The following is a 17,217-nucleotide window of genomic DNA, read 5'->3' as shown; positions in this document are numbered from 1 at the left end:
CTAGGAAACAGAAGGCAGAGTTTGCCAGCAAACTGATGACATTCACCCCAACCCAAGAAAGCTAGTCAAGTCTCTGATTATTGTATTCTTTCCAACCTGTCCTTTAGGATTCTCTTAAGGAATAAAATATCCATGATATGTTTCCCTATTATTCTTGGGTCTTTTTTTAAGGTTAGGAATATGGATTTAAGATGGTATCTCAGGGGTTATCTAGCCCAACCTGCTCATTTTACAGAGGAGGATACTGAAGGCCAAAGAGGTGTGTCAGAAAAAGTTAGAAATCCCTGCCTCTTTATTAACAAAAGAAATAATTAGGAATGTGGGAAACCCATTGCTTCCTTGGAAATTAAACAGCTTCACAGTTCTCTGATTGAGGGCCCTCACATTACAGATAAGTAGCCACTCTTTGGAAAAGTTTTACCCAACATTGTTCCCCTTTTCCAACATCTCAAAGGTGGAAAGGATCTCTGCAGCCTATAGATGAACAGAAACTCCCTATGAGAAAGCAATCAAAGGACATCTCACTACAGCTCACTAAGGGTGCTGCCTCATCTTCTAGAAACCTGGCAACCCTTCAGATCCTGGAGATCAGCTGTCATATCCTGCCTTACACTTTCTCTACTCTGGGCTAAACACCTCAGTGCCTTCCAATGATCCTTGGATGGCACAGTCTCCAGGTCCCACACTCTCACAGTCACCAACAATCAAAAACTAGTTATTAGAAACAGGACAGAAACAGGACATGCTGAGTGCAATCAACTACCTAAAAATGGAAGGCTTTCTTTTTTTATATTTTTTAGGTTTTTGCAAGGCAAATGGAGTTAAGTGGCACTTAATTACCTAGCTGTGTGGCCTTGGGCAAGCCACAAGTGTCTGAGGCCGGATTTGAACTCAGATACTCCTGACCCCAGGGCCGGTGCTCTATCCACTGTGCCACCTAGTCACCCCCAAAATGGAAGAATTAAAAAATAACTGCTTCAAGAAATTCAGGAGATGTTCTTGTCCTGAGGGAGGCCATCAGACTCTCCTAAAGCACAAATAGGACCATGACTAGGTTCTTTTAAGCAAAAAAAATACAGTCTCTGTGAGCCAAATTTGCATATGCCAAAACCTGTTCAACTGTTAGAAAAACTTTCTAAATATGAGCATCACTTTGAAAATTCCCTTGGAAACAGGAAACCAAAAAATAACTAAAGGTGATACAATTTAGAGGCAGAGGCAGTTAAGTAAAGCTATAGGGGGCTGGGCCTGGAGTCAGAAGAACTGATTTGAGGGGTGGCTAGGTGGCACAGTGGATAGAGCACTGGCCCTGCGGTCAGGAGTACCTGAGTTCAAATCCGGCCTCAGACACTTAATAATCACCTAGCTGTGTGGCCTTGGGCAAGCCATTTAACTCTACTGCCTTGCAAAAACCTTAAAAAAAAAAAGAACTGAGTTGAAATCTAGTCTTGGACACTACATATGGAACCTTGGTAAAACACTTCACCTCTGCCTACCTCAGTTTCCTCAAGGGTAAAACAGGAGGTTTTATCAAATGAGACAATAATTATAAAGTGCTTAGCCCAGTGCCGGGCACACAGTAGACTCTTCATAATGCCTTTCCTCATTCCTTTAATTAAATCTGGAATAATCAGAATGTCTTTCAAGTTTTATGTATCTGACCTCAAACACATCTGCCACTTGAATTCACTGTGGCCTAGTCTTCCCCTTACTTTCTGACATTCTTAAATTTATCAAATAAAAATATTGCTCCAATGTGCTGCTAGGGAATTTCTCAAAAGGAACAAAAATACAAATGGAGCCTCCTGGTCTTTCTGTATGTTTATAATCTGAACCTGAATCACTTCTAGAAGCCTGATTTCTTCCTGGCTGATTTTCTGACTTCCCTACCAAAGACTCTGGTTTATGATTCTATGCCTACTGCCCCTTCCACCATTGGTCCTATTTGGATTTGATACAACTGTCCATCTGAGTTCAAGTGGCCAACTGGGCAGTATGTGTGCTGAGCCCCAGTCTGCACCTGGACAAACATGGTGAAGGCTACATCTCATCTGCTGCTGCCTTATAGACCTGAGGACCATCAGGAAGAAGCTCTGCTTTACTGCAATGAATCACTCCCCCCCCAACTCTAAGTTCAATAAAAACACTTTCCACCTTCTTTGTGACCTCTGACCCAGTCTCCCTTCTACTGCAGGTGAGAAACTCATCCTATTCCCTGTGGAGAAGACAGCAGGCAGTCACCCAGGGTCGTGTCCATGTTATACAGAAATTTCCAATAAAGCCCACAATAAGAGAAAAGTATAAAGGAGAGTAACCATGAGCTCCCACAAAGCATACATGGAGGGACCTTCTCCCTTGAACTTAGCCAGTGATGAACCTCATTTCTGCCTCCCTTCCCAGGCCTGCTCACCTCACACTGCCCAGGGGATTACGCTTCTCCTGCTCCTGTCGCCGTGCTCGCAACTGTTCTTCAGCCAAAGCCATCTCTTCTTCCATGGCAGACGCTTCCTCTTTGGCCCGGCGACGGTTCTCCTACAGAGAAAGAAGGGACAGGGATTCATCCAACAGGAGATCATTTGCTGATGTAGAGGCCCAAGACAAGTCAATTCTCAGAAGCAGGGTCACACTGTTCCTTCTACTAATGATGGACCCTACAAAGGGACACATATAGTATCTTTTTCTTTCTCTGTCTCCCTTCTCCCCTAAGTTTTCTTCATTCTGAGGTTGCTGTCTACTTCTTCCCCCTAAACCAGAGCTGGAGCTGGAGGTTTCAGTCTTAAGAGACTGCTGAGTGTTCTATTCTTCAAGTCAACAAAGGTCTGTTTCCTGGGCTCCTGCCATCATGTGAGGGGTTATTTAGGGCCTCTCTAAGGAGGATATAAAAGAAGACTTGATCATTGACCTTGAGATGTTCCTTCTCCTGCTGAGGAGATACACCATACACACAAAATAGAAATAAACTTCCAATGTGGATACAGACTAAGAGTACTTGAAGGATTCAGAGAAAGAACATATCAATGTAGGCTGATATAGTCAGAAAAAAATTTCTGAGAGAGAAATGATTTGATCTAGATCCTGAAGGATAGACAAGCAACCTGACTGAAGACAGAGGAAAGGAGAAGATATTGCAGGCAAGGAAAGAAAGGTAAGCGAATATCTAAAGCTAGGAGTAAACACATGGAAGGATAGGAAGGAAGCAGTCTGCTGGAGTGAAAGATCATGATAGAGAAGAATAGGAAGTAAAGCTGGATACAAAAAAAAAAAGAACATATTAGGAAAGTCCTTGAAAAACCAAACTGAAAGAGTCTGGACTTAATCAACTAAGCAATAGGAAATGGTCACAACTCTTGAATGGATTTTCTCGTGACAGGAAAAGATTATGTTACTTACCTGGCGTGACTTGCCTGCATGCTTAATGCTATAAAACATGGGGCCCAATTCTGCTAGCCACTCCCCATCCACAGCAGTCACACACTGCATGTACTCCTATGGAGAAATACAGAAGTCAAGGTAAGTGCTGAGGCAGAAGCAACTCAAGCCAGGATCCGAGTGACCCTTGGCCTACAGTTCACCTATTTCCTCTCAGAGGAAACATCAACAATTCCAGGAAGCATCCCAGGGAGACCAAAGCAGGTGGGGGAAAAAGTTCCAGACATCATTATATTTCTACACTCCCCAATAATTTATCCTAATTTCTTCCCTTCAAGAGCCACCCAAGATGACAAAAAAGAAAAAGAAAGAAATAGCCAAGGCACACAAAGAAAAGTCTACATTCTTTAAAAAAAGAAATTAGGTAAGATTTGTTTCCCCTGAACAACAGTTATTAACAAATCTGTGCAAAACATCTCCTAAGACCTTCCCTCAAATTTCCAATTGTGATGTAAACTCAGCAAGATTTCCCATTAATTTAAAGCCATAATTCCCCTAAGCTAAAAATCTGTATCTGGAAAAGACAATACAAGGTCTCACATTCAGGCTATTTGAATCTGAGTTCACAAAAGACCAGGCTCACCTTAGTGGTCATGACCAATTCATGATATACAATGTAGTCGGGAGTATACCCCATTCCAAAGAGAGAGCTGGTAGGATGTAAATGGCAAGGCATCCCTGTCCGGATATTCACATACTCCCCAATTCCCTAGAAAAGACATTCATTAGGTAGATGCCTTAGGAAACGTTTCTATGCTAATGTAGTTATCCCCTCCTCTGAAAAACATATCCACATTACAGAGCAACATGGGAAAGGGACCAACTAGGATAAGGAAGAAATTTCCTCCTTATCTCTATGTCAAACAAGGAGGGACACAAAAATCCTATAACATCTGGGGCCACTACCTTTTTTTTTTTGAAGCAATGGAGTTAAAAGTGACTCGCCCAACGTCACACAGCTAGGCAATTATTAAGTTTCTGAGGTTGGATCTGAACTCTGGTCCTCCTGATTCCAGGGTTATCTACTGTGCCACCTAGCTGTGGGGTCACTACTCTTATCCCCTCCTCTGCTCTGAGCTCACCTTCAGTTTGGCTGCCTGGTGGAAATAGGCAGCACAGACACACTTCCTTACAATGTCCCAGTCTGTGCCACAGGAAGCCAAGCTCATTCGCTGCTGCACCATGATATCCTTCAGTTGGGCCCGCACCTCTCGAACCTATAGAGACACAGCATGCTAAAGCCATACTCGGAGTTGCAAAGTTAAAAGGGAGCTCAGAGTTCATTTCACCTAACCCCTACCACAATATAAAACCCTAACACCTCTAACATGGAGTCAGCCAGTTTCTGCTGGAGGACCTCTAGTGACACCTATCACTACCTCCAGAGGAAGCCCAATCCCATTTCTAGAGAGTTCTCTATATTAGCAAGTTCTTCCCTCTACTAGGCTATAATCAGCTTCCCTCTACCCACTGATTATAGGGTCAAGCAGAATTAAGTGTGAACAAGAAAGAAGAACCAGAAGAACAATCTGTACAATAGTTCTAATACTAGAACAACACTAAAAAGATGAGTGAAAACTCCACTTTAACACAATAATCATGTCTGGCCTTAAATGACCAGTCCACCTCTTGTACAAAGAATGTTAGGCAAACTGTTCAATGTAGGTTGCTCTGTCAATGGGTTTGGCTTAAAGGGGGCTGGGGGGCAGGGGCGGCACACTGACCATTCTACAAAGCACACAGAGTTAAGTCCCTAAAAGCATCCTTTCTCATGTCAAACATGCCAGCTGCTTTTGTCTACTTTCTCCTTTCTCATTATCCAACTCAGCTTTCCATGACCTCTGTGTTTCCTTTTTCTATCCCTAAACTGTAATTATAAGATCCCTGGAGCAGAGCCTGTTCTCTTTTATCTATGTATCTTCAATGGTTGGACCTGGCCTCCTCCTGGGTCTAGCCACCTCACCTTCCTCATGGCCTTGGCGTGGATGAAGTGCTCATTACACCACAGAGTGGAATAATTGTTGTTCTTCCATTGCAGGTACACATTCAAGTAGGTCAAATGATCACTCTCAGGGACAGCAAACTTCTCCCGAATCTGATCACTCTCCTCTTCTCGGCCCTAAGGGGAAGAGTGAAGTGGGAAATCTTGAAGGCTAGCGGAAGTCCAAGCAGACTGCAGCCTAATCCTTCTGACTGTTATTTATGAGATACAGTTACTACTGGTGTCCACACAGAACATAATATCCCAAAGATGTCCTGCTGAGCTCTTTTCTGTTTTGTAGGAAGAGGAGGAGACTGCTAAAAACACTCTTATTCTAGTGTTTGCCAACTCCATGATTTCTAGGAGTGAAACACAAAAGACAACTTCCCTACCTTAGGTCTATAAAATATGGCTGGGACTGAGAGCATGGAGACAATCAGCAGAATCTCAGAGCTACAACCCATGTCACAGGAGACAATCAGCATCTTAGAGAGGGCTGGGTCCAGGGGAAACTCCACCATCAGTCGTCCAGTGGATGTAAGACCACCTAAGAAAAAACAGTTCACACATCAAACATGATAGGGATTCTAGGATTAAAAAAAAAAAAAAAAGATGAAAGCTAAAATGACTTCTTAGGTCCCAACTGCTGTGTCACCTGTGTTATCCATGGCCCCTAGGATCCAGAGTTGGTACATGGAGTTCAACATATTGTCTTCTGGAGGGGGGTCCATAAAGTGAAACTGAAGCAAGTCCTGGACCCCTAAAGACTTGAGCAGCAGCACAACATTGGCCAAATTTGTTCTCTGAATCTCAGGGACTGTTGTAGTCAAGAGCTCATTTTTATATGCACTCTGGGTGTAAAGTCTGAGAAGAAATGAAAGTGAAAACAATTCACCATTGTGGAACCACCTGTGCTAAGCTCTATGAACTTGTCACCTATGTATTTCAGATTAATTTCAGAGTAACTATTAGTACTAATTTCTTCTATCCCAAAACCTTTAGAAGTACATGACAGACACCCAAATTCACATGACAGAAAATCTACAAAGTTAAAAAAAAAAAAAACTGAAAAAAACTACAGAATAAATACCAGAGAAGTAGAACATATAGAGCTCCTATTCACTACCCTTGTCCACAACAACTCAGAATGTTCACTACAGTTAAGTGCAAACAAGTGTGTGCCTCAGGATCCAACTAGAATGTTCCTCCATGCCAGTGAGTGAATGCTCAAGTACCTCCTAATCCCTCAAAAGAGGGTAGATGCTAACTCCACCAGCACACTTGAAAGAATATTGGCACAGGAAAAAAGCCAGAAGGTCAGAAAATATACATAAAGCTCAGAGCAAGAGAGAGGAAAACAAATGTTAGGCATGAGAAAAAGGTAACTGGGAACAAAGCAAGCATCAGAGACTACCCTGGCCAAGCCCATCCCCAACCCCAGCCTAAAGTCTATAGTGAAGATTCACAAACCTTTTTGAGTAACAAAGAAAATAAAACAAGTAACAAGATTACAAGAGATAGAAAGCATAAATAAAAACCCAGCTCCCAAGAAGCTAAAACAAGAGAGAGCAACCACCAAAGAAAAAAGAGTAAATTATCAAAGAGAAACCAAACCTCTGAGACAGAGGGGAAAAATCCTAAAAGGGTCCTTTCTTCATTTAATAATATTTTTTTAGGTGTTTTTTTTTTTGCAAGGCAAACGGGGTTAAGTGGCTTGCCCAAGGCCACACAGCTAGGTAATTATTAAGTGTCTGAGACCGGATTTGAACCCAGGTACTCCTGACTCCAGGGCTGGTGCTTTATCCACTATGCCACCTAGCCGCCCCCATTTAATAATATTTTTTAAGCTCACTGAAATTCATGAAACTGATATAATCAGTTCTCAACTCTCCTCTAAGCAGACATCATCCTAAGGTAGTTTGGATGTCCACCCAAGTAAAAAGAATTCTCAGAGCAAACTGCCTCCCAGGCTGGATTAGAAGTTATAACTCTAGGAAACTTCTTTGCTAACCCCAAAACAACTTCTATACCATTCGGCCAGAGCAAAAAAGAAAAAAACAAGAAAATTGCATCTGCCAGCCTCTACTGTCCCCGCCACCCTCCTCTGGACACTCACAACCAGGTTCCTACCTGAAACACTGACCTGGGCCCGTCCTCCCAGCTCTCCCAGATCGCTGGTTAGCATTGGCCTGGCTAATGGGGTAGATCTGCAGAGCATCCATCCCAATCCTGGGGTTGAAGACCTAAGGAGGTAGAAAATAACTTATTAAAGAAAGAACAAGAACAGAAAAGGGCAAGAGTACTAAGTGAAGGCAAGATATCACATGGATAGAAATAGAGCCTTAGAACCAGTTCTGAGTTCAGCAGTATGACAGAGAAGCCCATGACTGAGTGCTCAGATTCTGCCCTACAAACAGGAAAAGTAAAATCAATATATACAGTCAGGGGCAGAGGAGGTAGTACAAACTCCAAACCCTAAGAGATCCCGATAGCCCAAACCTCAAAACATCTGGGAAATCACAGAGGGCTCACCTCTCACCTTTAGTTTGCAGTAGCCAGAATCAATAACAAACATGATGCCATCAACAGTCAGGGAAGTCTCAGCAATATTGGTGGCAACAATACATTTCCTGACACCATCTGGAGCCTATGACACAGGAGGGAAAGAAAGTGATTGGTCTCTCAGATGAAAAGAAAAACCACAAGGGGAGAAACAGCTTCTTCTCTATCCAGCTTAGTAAAACAACCATACAGTTCCCTGGGAAATAACAGGAAAATCAATAGTAACTAAGGTCTCACTAAGGGGGAAAGGAAAAAAAAGAGGGACCAGGCCCCAAAGAGATTCTGGCCTTAGATACCTTTTGGAAAATCTTGGCCTGGAGGTCAGAGGGCAGTTGGGAGTAGATGGGAAGCACAGCCAGGGCAGGAGCATTCTCCAGTTCCTCCAGATGTTCTACAATCTGGTCAGAGGTCACCTGAGGACATAAACGGCCCAGACAGTAAGACAGGCTGAGCACTAAGAGCCTACAATGGACGGCAAATGCCTGGGCAAGAGCTCCTCACCTCAATATCCTCTTGTCCAGGCATGAAGATGAGGATGTCCCCTGGAGCCCCAGAGAGGTGCACCTGCAATGATTGCTTCACTGCAGCCTCCACATAATCCTCCTGAGGGGTCTGAAACACAAGAAGAACATTATCCTCTGCCACACAGAGTTCCCACCCTCAGGTCCCTTGCTGCAGCCTTTCTTGTCTTCAGATCCTTCCTGACAGGCTTTCCATCTCATCTCTGCCTCGTGCTTCCTGGCTTCCTTGAAGTCCCAACTAAAGCCTTGTCTCCTACAAGCTGCCTTTCTCAATCTCTCTTCATTCCAATTCCTTCTGTCTTGTCATTATTTCCCATTTATCCTCCATCTGGTTTGTTTGCGCATGGCTATTTTCTTGTTGTCTCCCCTTAAAGTGGGAGCTCCAGAGGGCAGGGGGTTGTCTCATAACCTCACACTCAGCCCAGTGTCTTGACAACAGTAGAAGTTTAATAAAGGTTTACTGATTGATAGGCATCAAATAGCCTGGGCTTCCACTTTAGTGACTCTGCAGAAACAGCTGAATGACACTTCCCTGACACTGCCAGACTCAGGAGTCCTCCACACCTGGTCCATTATTCCCCAATTTTCTCTTCTCCAGAGCTGGGGGTCTTTGTACCTTGCTGAAGAGGATGTCAACAGGGAAGGTTCGGCCAGGAATGTGAAAGATGGGAACATTTCCAAAGAAAGCAGCAAACTTTTCCGCATCCATGGTGGCTGATGTGACAATAAGCTTCAGGTCTGAGCGTCGAGCTACCACCTAAACAGAAGATGTATGTCAGGGGGGTCTTGTCAAAAAGATGGCATCTCCTCTGAGACCTTGTTATGGCAATATAATCCCCACACAAAATATAATCCCCACATAAACAAGGCAATACATCTGGCGATCAAGTCAGATCTCAATAATTACCTAGTAATCTCAAGACTGAGACCTCAGAAACATGAGACCCTGAGGTTGAACCTCTAACTAGAAGTTACAGGCAATAGATGAACCAACAAAAAAAAGAAGTCTAAGGCACAATGCCAGGGAATCTTCATCATAATTTAGTCAGGTCATAAAAAAAAATAACTTCATCTTTTTCAAAATGAATCCCAAATCCCTTCCAGACTATCAGAACAACTCTCCATTGCTGCTAGCTAAAATAAATCTGGACAAAGATTCAGTGATTATGATAAGGAAGAAACTTGATGACTGCCTAAAAAGCCCCACCTCTCGAAGCAACCCAAACAGCACATCTGTGTTCAGGGACCGTTCATGAGCTTCGTCCATGATAATGGCACTGTAATGATCCAAGTCAGCCTCTCGCAAGGACTCTCTAAGCAGGATTCCATCTGTCATGTATTTTATCACAGTGTTTTCAGAAGTACAGTCTTCAAAGCGGATGGCATAACCCACCTATGAAAGCAGAGAGATGATCCAAGGGCTAAGGTTAGCTCATGATTCATGTACATTCTTCAGTCTGACATCGAGGAGAGACACAGCATCATACTATTCTAACTAGTCAGAACTAAAAAGGTACTATATCGGGGCGGCTAGGTGATACAGTGAATAGAGCACCGGCCCTGGAGTCAGGAGTACCTGAGTTCAAATCTGGCCTTAGACACTTCATAATTACCTAGCTGTGTGGCCTTGGGCAAGCCACTTAACCCCATTGCCTTGCAAAAAAAATAAAAAGGTACTATATCAAATAATGAGTCACCAAACTAAAAATCCAACTACCCCAAATTCCCCCAAATGTCCCTTCTTATTTGCTTACCTCCTCTCCCAGGCTTCCTCCCATCTCTTCACTGACTCTCTTGGCCACTGACATAGCAGCCACACGTCGGGGTTGGGTACAACCAATCATACCATAGTCTGTATAACCATCTTCATGTAAGTACTGAGTCAGTTGAGTGGTCTTTCCACTCCCGGTCTCCCCCACCACTATCACAATGCTGTTGTCTCTAGAGGGCAGGAAGAGTAGAAAGGTTAATGAACTTAACTGGAAGAAAAAAGCCAGAAAGAAATACCCAAAGGCACAATCTCCAACCCAAGTCCTAGTTCCCCTCTCAAGTTACTCAGAGAAAGCCTAGTACAACAGAAAAAATCCATTTATTTAAAAAAGGTGGGGGGGGGGAAGAAGAAGGTCTCTGTACTAGTTTTATTGAGATTTTCAGAGGACAAGAAATAGACCCATGGTTTCACTGGGATATGGAACACCTGGGTGAGGAACCTCCCTCTACCTATGCAGGTCAACTTCTCTATGCTCTATGAGGTTCACTGATTTGCCCAGGATCACAGGATACACGAGTAGCAAGACTCCACAAGTGGCTCTCTACCTACCTCACTAGTAAAAAGATCTTTTTTAAAAAAGACAGCCTCAAACTCACCAATCCCTGCTTTCTGAAGGTACAATAATGAAAACAAGGGATTTGTCCCAGATGAGTGGGGAATTTGGGAGAAAAAGATAAATGTTCCATGAACTAGAGGCATCTTGTGCTGTGATACCTATTTGGTATCATTGGTATAATTGCAGGTACCCCAGGAAAGAATCCTTTGCCTTCTTCACCTTCCACAATAAGGAACCACCCCCAGGCAGTGATACCTGACAATAGTCAGCAGCTCCTGCTGCACAGCGAAGATAGGCAGGTACTGTCTCTGTTCCAGAATGGACTTCTTTTTGGCAAACTCACTGCTGGCTTCACTCTTTTTCTTCATGTGATTAGCAAATTTCTGCTCAGTCCTGAAAACAAAACAACAGCAGCCTGTGCCCATGCCTAGTCCCTGGCTAATTTTTTGCCTTTAGTTTATGGTTCTTTACCTACAACCAGGTCACTGTATTAAGAGGAATAAACCTTGGACAAATATTATGATCAAAGAAGAAGGCTCCATATGTACAAACATATTTATAGAAGCTTTTTGTGGTAACAAGGAACTGCAAGTTAAAGGGGTGTCGTCAAGTAGGGAATGGCTGAATAAGTTACGTGATAGAATATCATTGTGCTATCTAGGAAGACAAAATTAACACAGAGTGAAGTAAGCTGAAGCAATAACAATAACACTGTAAAGACAGACAACTTTAACAGACTAAAGAACTCTCATCAATGAAGAAACTAATCAATTAGAGGTCCCATTATGATCAATCATGTTCCCATATTGTGACAGAGAGCTGAGGGATTCAAGATGCCTAATGAAACATATTTCTGAACATGGGCATAATGAGAATATGTTTTGCTCAACTTTGTATGTTTTGTTACAAAAATATCGTTGTTTTTTAATCGGGAGGGGAGAAAATGCTTGTTGACTGAAAAAAAAAAGTAAACCATTAAAGTTACATAAAATACTATAATAAAGAGCAGTCTCTGCAGCCTGAAGAAAAAGGTATTACCTGGAACAAATCTCTGAGAATCTATTAAACACAAAATCAAATAAAGCCAAATGAGGAGCAGAGAAAGCCATGTGCACTAAGTGGACAAATTCATTAAATTTGCCCCAAAGTGATCAAAACTAAAGCAATCAACTAATAATTTTTGAATAACCTGAAGCTACCTCAATTTAATTCTCTAAGGGATGAAACTGTTAACACTATAGAGTGTTGTACTAGAGCAGTATAAAGAATCAGAGTGAGAAAATCCACCACCCCCTTCATCCACTGCTGGGCTTTTTTATCTCCAAACCAATATGACAATAGTTTCTCTTATTTATCCAGGGTATTTCTTTAAAAAGCCCATACACTTTCCAATGAAGCAGCAAGAAAGAGTGACCCATCTCCTTTGCATGGATGAGGTCTTAGTTTAGATCTCCAACAATTCACATAAGCTTCACTACTTTTTCAGGGGACTGCACATGTCAGATTCTGAGATCTAACTAAAGCTATTTTTTGGTATCTTCATCTAATTACTTCAAATTTATTAACAGAATGTGTGGTTAAGTGCATCCAAGTAGAGAAAAAGGAGAGGAAAAACATGTCAAAAGCTGATCACCAACTTACCTTGGAAGATAACTAACAAAAAGCCCCTAGCATAGTCCAAAAGAACCAGATAAGACCCTACTGACTTTAGCCTAGGGAATATTAACAATTGAAATTTAGCTTCTAGGAGCTTTGTGGAGAAAGGGAAAAGAGGGAGGAAAGTAAAGTCATAAAAATCCTTTATCAAATTAATATCCTACTTTCTGAATCAATGGTCCTTGAGTTTTGAACACATTACAAATTATTAGTCTCTTTGAAAGACCCTGACCTCCTGAATGGACAAAAAACAAATCCAAGGAAGTACCATTCTAATATCAAGAAGGCTTAAGTACCATCAAGGTCCTCCTTCCTACCTATAGTCTACTTTGCCATCTTCTGTCAGAGGCTTATCTGGTTCTTCCTCTTTCTTGACACCCATGATGTCTCCCAATTTGGTACCAGCCAGTTCCCAATGCTTGTGCTGGGCCTAAAACATCCAAGAAAAGTAGGTCAATTCTATCCAGTACTACTACAAGGTCTACAAACAATCTGACCATCTGACAAAGGGCAAACTTCCAAAAGGCAATAGGATTGCTGAATTTCAGGTCCCAACTATCAAGAATTAAGGTGTCCCTGGGAACTCACCATGTAACTGATGTAACTGAAGGGGTTCAGAAAAAGAAAGCAGTTCACTCTCCTCACACAAGGCTCTTGCCAGGTCTCAAAAGGAGCTCTCCTTGAGAGGCCCAGAGAAAACCAAACACCACTTCCAAAATAATCCCACCCAATGATCACTGTGCAGTTTCCTCAATTCCATGAAACCAACCTTTTTACGTTCCTTTTGTTCCCTATGTTTGCGGACTGTCTGGCTGCCTTTTCGAGCAATAATGGCCAAATCAGAAGTGGCATCCTTGACTGGAATCACAGGCTCTGGCTACAGGAAATTATGAAAAAGAGTAAAAGAGAAATTCCCCTTTGGTCGTGACTCCTATTTACTAAAATGGCTTTTGTTCATAAATTCACTCATCTACAAAACTGCATGCTAATTTTTTTCACAAGAAACTATAACAGCAGTCATAGGAGACACATGGGTCTTTGGTCCCAGCTTTTATATTTCCTCTTCCCATCCAGAGGCATCTTTACCTGTTTGGTAAAAACAATACGCCCATCCAGAAATGGTGGCACCAGATTATGGACCAGAAGATGCACTTTGGCTGCATTATCTTCCTCAAAATCTTCATCAACTTCAAGCCGATGGACCACACCACTTGTCAACATGCGATTGGTCTCCCAGCGTTCATTATCCTGTGGGGTTCCAAAAACAGCCACAAAAAATCAATCAAGATAGCAAAATGAAAACTCACTTGTTGACTCAGAACAGAATGCTACTTAAACAGAATTAAGGAATAACAGAAAGTAAAGGCCATTAATATATACTTGTCAAGTGCTCATCTAGCCTTTGCTTATAGAATGAGGAAAAGGCATTAAGAACTCAAGGCTCCTCCCAATCCTGACTACTCTCCATTGGACAACTTTCTAATATCAATTTTGTTCATCTGCAGTACAAAAGTAAAGAGTACTCCAGAGGAGAGGAGAGTAGAAAGGAATAATTCTCAAAACTGTGTCTCTCTTAATGAAGTCCAAGATTTCTTTAGTTTTGGGGCTGCCAAAGTGCACTACTTACTCATACTTACTTGAACTTCCAGATCTTTTTCAGAACAAATGTTTGCTATCTGGCAATACTTCCATAATGACCTCCCCCATCTTATCCCTAATTCATTGAAATTTCAATAAACATATTTGGAAAATGAAACCTAAAGAGTAAAAACAGGAAGGAGATTCTTCAGAATCTAACTTGTAGTTCCTTGTAGAATTAAGTCATTAATCTGAAGAAACTGTAATATTTTGTGGAGCATCAGCAAACTACTCAAAACCTTTAGACATATCAAACCCAACAGACAGCTTCCCTAGCAAATATATATGCATTCTCACATTTAAAGCTGGAAGAGATATCAGAAGTCATCTCACCCAATCCGCTCATGATACAAATAATCCTACTTGGATCAGAGAGATTAAACAATTAATGTGATTAGAAGATAAGATCATGTGTCATTTTCCCATCAGCAGCTCCCACCAAATAAGTGGTATGGCAAGTTTTATTTTTACAAACTTCACACTGCTACATTCTTCAAGTGTCAACCATCAACTTCATTTAAACAGTGGGGAAAAAACAATTTGCTCATGGCTCTATAACCAACAAATAGCCCAGTTACTAGATTCAATCACTGCCATCATGAGGTTTGAGGTTGACAAGTAGACACTAGGTTAGATACTTCTATCTCTACCTCATTGATTTGTCTTCGTTGGGCTGAGATACGTTTTTGCTTCTGTTTGTGCAGGTGCTGTTCTCGTTTCTTCACATAGTCTTCCGAAGAGTAAGCCAGTGGGTTATGAAACTCATCATAGCCTTCATCCATCATGTACCAATCCCGATCAGCTTGCTACATTTGAAAAGAAAAAGCAGGTATTATAAGAGATAGTGTCTTTGAATAGGAGAGTTTTTTATACCAAAGAATCAAGGGAGATAGATACAGAAATCTAATGAAATATCAACAATGCTTAATTGATGCACTGTAATCTTCAAGGTGACAATGCTGAACCAAAGTCTTGTCCTAGTTGGGTAGCTGGGTAGAAAGACATAAGGAAGGAGAATTATATCCTAGAATAGGGCATAGTAGCAGTTCACAGAAACACCACATGGTGGCGCCAACAGATAACAAAAAGAGCTATGTCTGACCTGACTCCAAGGAGGTGCCAAGTGATGGAACCTATTTACCATAAGCAGGGAATTCTTCAATTTCTACACTGAATAATACTAAGCATTTCTACTGGCCCATAACTTCAGCAATACTCTTGTCAAAAACCAACTCCTTAATTGCAGAAAGGCAGGATTATCACTGAACTGTTCAGTGGAGCTGGGACCTGTCCAGTTATTTGGGTAAAGAACTTGAAATCATTCTAAGAGTGTAACTAAAATGTTTATAGCCACTGATCCTGAGATTTCACTACTAGGAATGTCCAAAAATGCCTATGACAAAAAAAGCCCCATACAGAGAACTCTATCTAGAGCAGCACTCTTTTTAGGACAAAAACTGGAAATGATGGAAATACACCCAAAGATTAGGGAGTGATTAACCAAGTTCTCTGTGTTTGTGTATGTGTGTAGATATATTGATAAATAGATAGATAGGTGCAGATACAGATATAGATATATATAGATAGATGTGGTACAAGAAATGACAAATGGGATTAATACAGAAAAACAACTGATGCAAATCTAAAAAACAGAACCAAAGAAACAATATCCACAATGACTTCAACAATATAAACGGTATGAACAAGACCAGAAAAAAGTGAATGCTGTAAAATCTTGGGCCAACCTTGAACTCAAAAAAGTACATTAAGACACCTGGTACTTCTCTTCAAAGTGGGGGAAGTATGGACATGGAACCCTCAGAGTCAGATTCTTTCTAACTTGTGGGTTTGTTTGTTGAGCTGTTTTTTCCCCCTTTGATACAATGAATTGCTTTCTGTGGAGGGGAGTACAGTGAGATCCTGAGAAATGCAAGTGAAATAAAAACAAGAGAGGACAAGAAAATCTATTTTAAAGGAGCCCTGTACCACAGGTTGGCAGCTAGACCTTCGAGTCCTAACAGCCAACCATTATGTAGTGCTGAGAGGCTCACAAAGAGTCGTTTCCCCCAAATACAACTATAGGTCTTTTCCCCATAAAAAGGAATGGGAGAAGAAAAAGGCTTTACCCTCTGGTCATCTTCCCATTGTTGTCGCTCTTCTTCTGTGTCAAAGGAGATGCCTTCTTCTCCCTCTTCTCGCCTTCCTGGAAGATGATCAGTTGTTAATACCAAATGGTCCCTATCTCATCCTTGAGTCCTCATACTGTGAGGACCAGACCAGTGGTGCCAACCTCAAAGAGAAACAAGGGTCATTGATCCAGACACAAGAACCCCTTGCAGCTGCATACCAATCAAGTTCTAGAGTACAATATGAATTATCTTAGTGCACTTTTTATTTTGTTAAATATTTCCCATTCACATTTTAATCTGGTCTGGTCACATCTGGGAGTGTTGTGGGTCATAAGTGATCCACGGCCTGTGTATGTGACATGTTCATCCCAGATCACATTTCTGGAAAAGCAGCCTTCACCCAGTTATTTGATCTCTCTATTTCCTATCACATTTTATCTGTTACCTCGACCTCTGGAAAGCCGAGGGGTAGAGCCCAGGTGTCTTCTGTCATCTGCCCATTCATTGTACTTATATGATGGGGTAGGTAGAGGTGTGTCATCTGGGCACTTGCTCCTCACAGACCTGAAAAAATTAAAAATTGATAACGTTGACCAAGTTCTTCAAACAAAAAAAAATATTACCAATATTTTTACATTTCCCTTCCCCTTTGCTCTTGAATCGACTACAGATTCTTTGACCCTGGTCATTTTTAATGATTATCTTACAGATAACCCAACTTCTGGACACCTTCCAAGTGAAGTTGGTCAGTTAGGTAGTAGAGTGTCTGTCATGGAATCAAATCAAATCTAGCCTCAGTTACATATTTGCAGTGTGACCTTGAGCAAGTCACTTGACCTTGTTTGCCTCAGTTTTTCATCTGTTAAAAAATGAGCTGGAGAAGGAAATAGCAAACTACTCCAGTATCTTTGTCATGAAAACTTTAAATAGGTCCACAAAGCATCAGACACAAATGAAACAAATGAATAACAACA

General features: G+C 41.6%; 1 protein-coding gene across 2 annotated transcripts in view; it reads right to left on the bottom strand.

Moving 5' to 3' along the window:
- DHX38 (DEAH-box helicase 38) overlaps positions 1-17,217 on the bottom strand; it is a 28,500-nt gene that overhangs the window by 6,171 nt on the left and 5,112 nt on the right. For both annotated transcript variants that reach the window (XM_074200006.1, XM_074200011.1), the window contains exons 6-26: positions 16,689-16,807; positions 16,241-16,317; positions 14,765-14,920; positions 13,563-13,724; positions 13,246-13,353; positions 12,794-12,906; positions 11,076-11,213; positions 10,248-10,434; positions 9,701-9,886; positions 9,110-9,250; positions 8,474-8,584; positions 8,269-8,385; positions 7,950-8,057; positions 7,541-7,653; positions 6,066-6,274; positions 5,803-5,957; positions 5,393-5,548; positions 4,512-4,646; positions 4,013-4,138; positions 3,391-3,486; positions 2,411-2,532 (exon numbers count right to left, since the gene is read on the bottom strand). In XM_074200006.1, the coding sequence (XP_074056107.1) occupies positions 2,411-2,532; positions 3,391-3,486; positions 4,013-4,138; positions 4,512-4,646; positions 5,393-5,548; positions 5,803-5,957; positions 6,066-6,274; positions 7,541-7,653; positions 7,950-8,057; positions 8,269-8,385; positions 8,474-8,584; positions 9,110-9,250; positions 9,701-9,886; positions 10,248-10,434; positions 11,076-11,213; positions 12,794-12,906; positions 13,246-13,353; positions 13,563-13,724; positions 14,765-14,920; positions 16,241-16,317; positions 16,689-16,807 (2,835 nt within the window). The remainder of the gene's footprint in view (positions 1-2,410; positions 2,533-3,390; positions 3,487-4,012; positions 4,139-4,511; positions 4,647-5,392; positions 5,549-5,802; positions 5,958-6,065; positions 6,275-7,540; positions 7,654-7,949; positions 8,058-8,268; positions 8,386-8,473; positions 8,585-9,109; positions 9,251-9,700; positions 9,887-10,247; positions 10,435-11,075; positions 11,214-12,793; positions 12,907-13,245; positions 13,354-13,562; positions 13,725-14,764; positions 14,921-16,240; positions 16,318-16,688; positions 16,808-17,217) is intronic.

Source organism: Macrotis lagotis, chromosome 1, assembly GCF_037893015.1.
Source record: "Macrotis lagotis isolate mMagLag1 chromosome 1, bilby.v1.9.chrom.fasta, whole genome shotgun sequence".
Lineage (NCBI taxonomy): Eukaryota > Metazoa > Chordata > Mammalia > Peramelemorphia > Peramelidae > Macrotis > Macrotis lagotis.
This window is presented reverse-complemented; position numbering and strand designations above follow the sequence as displayed.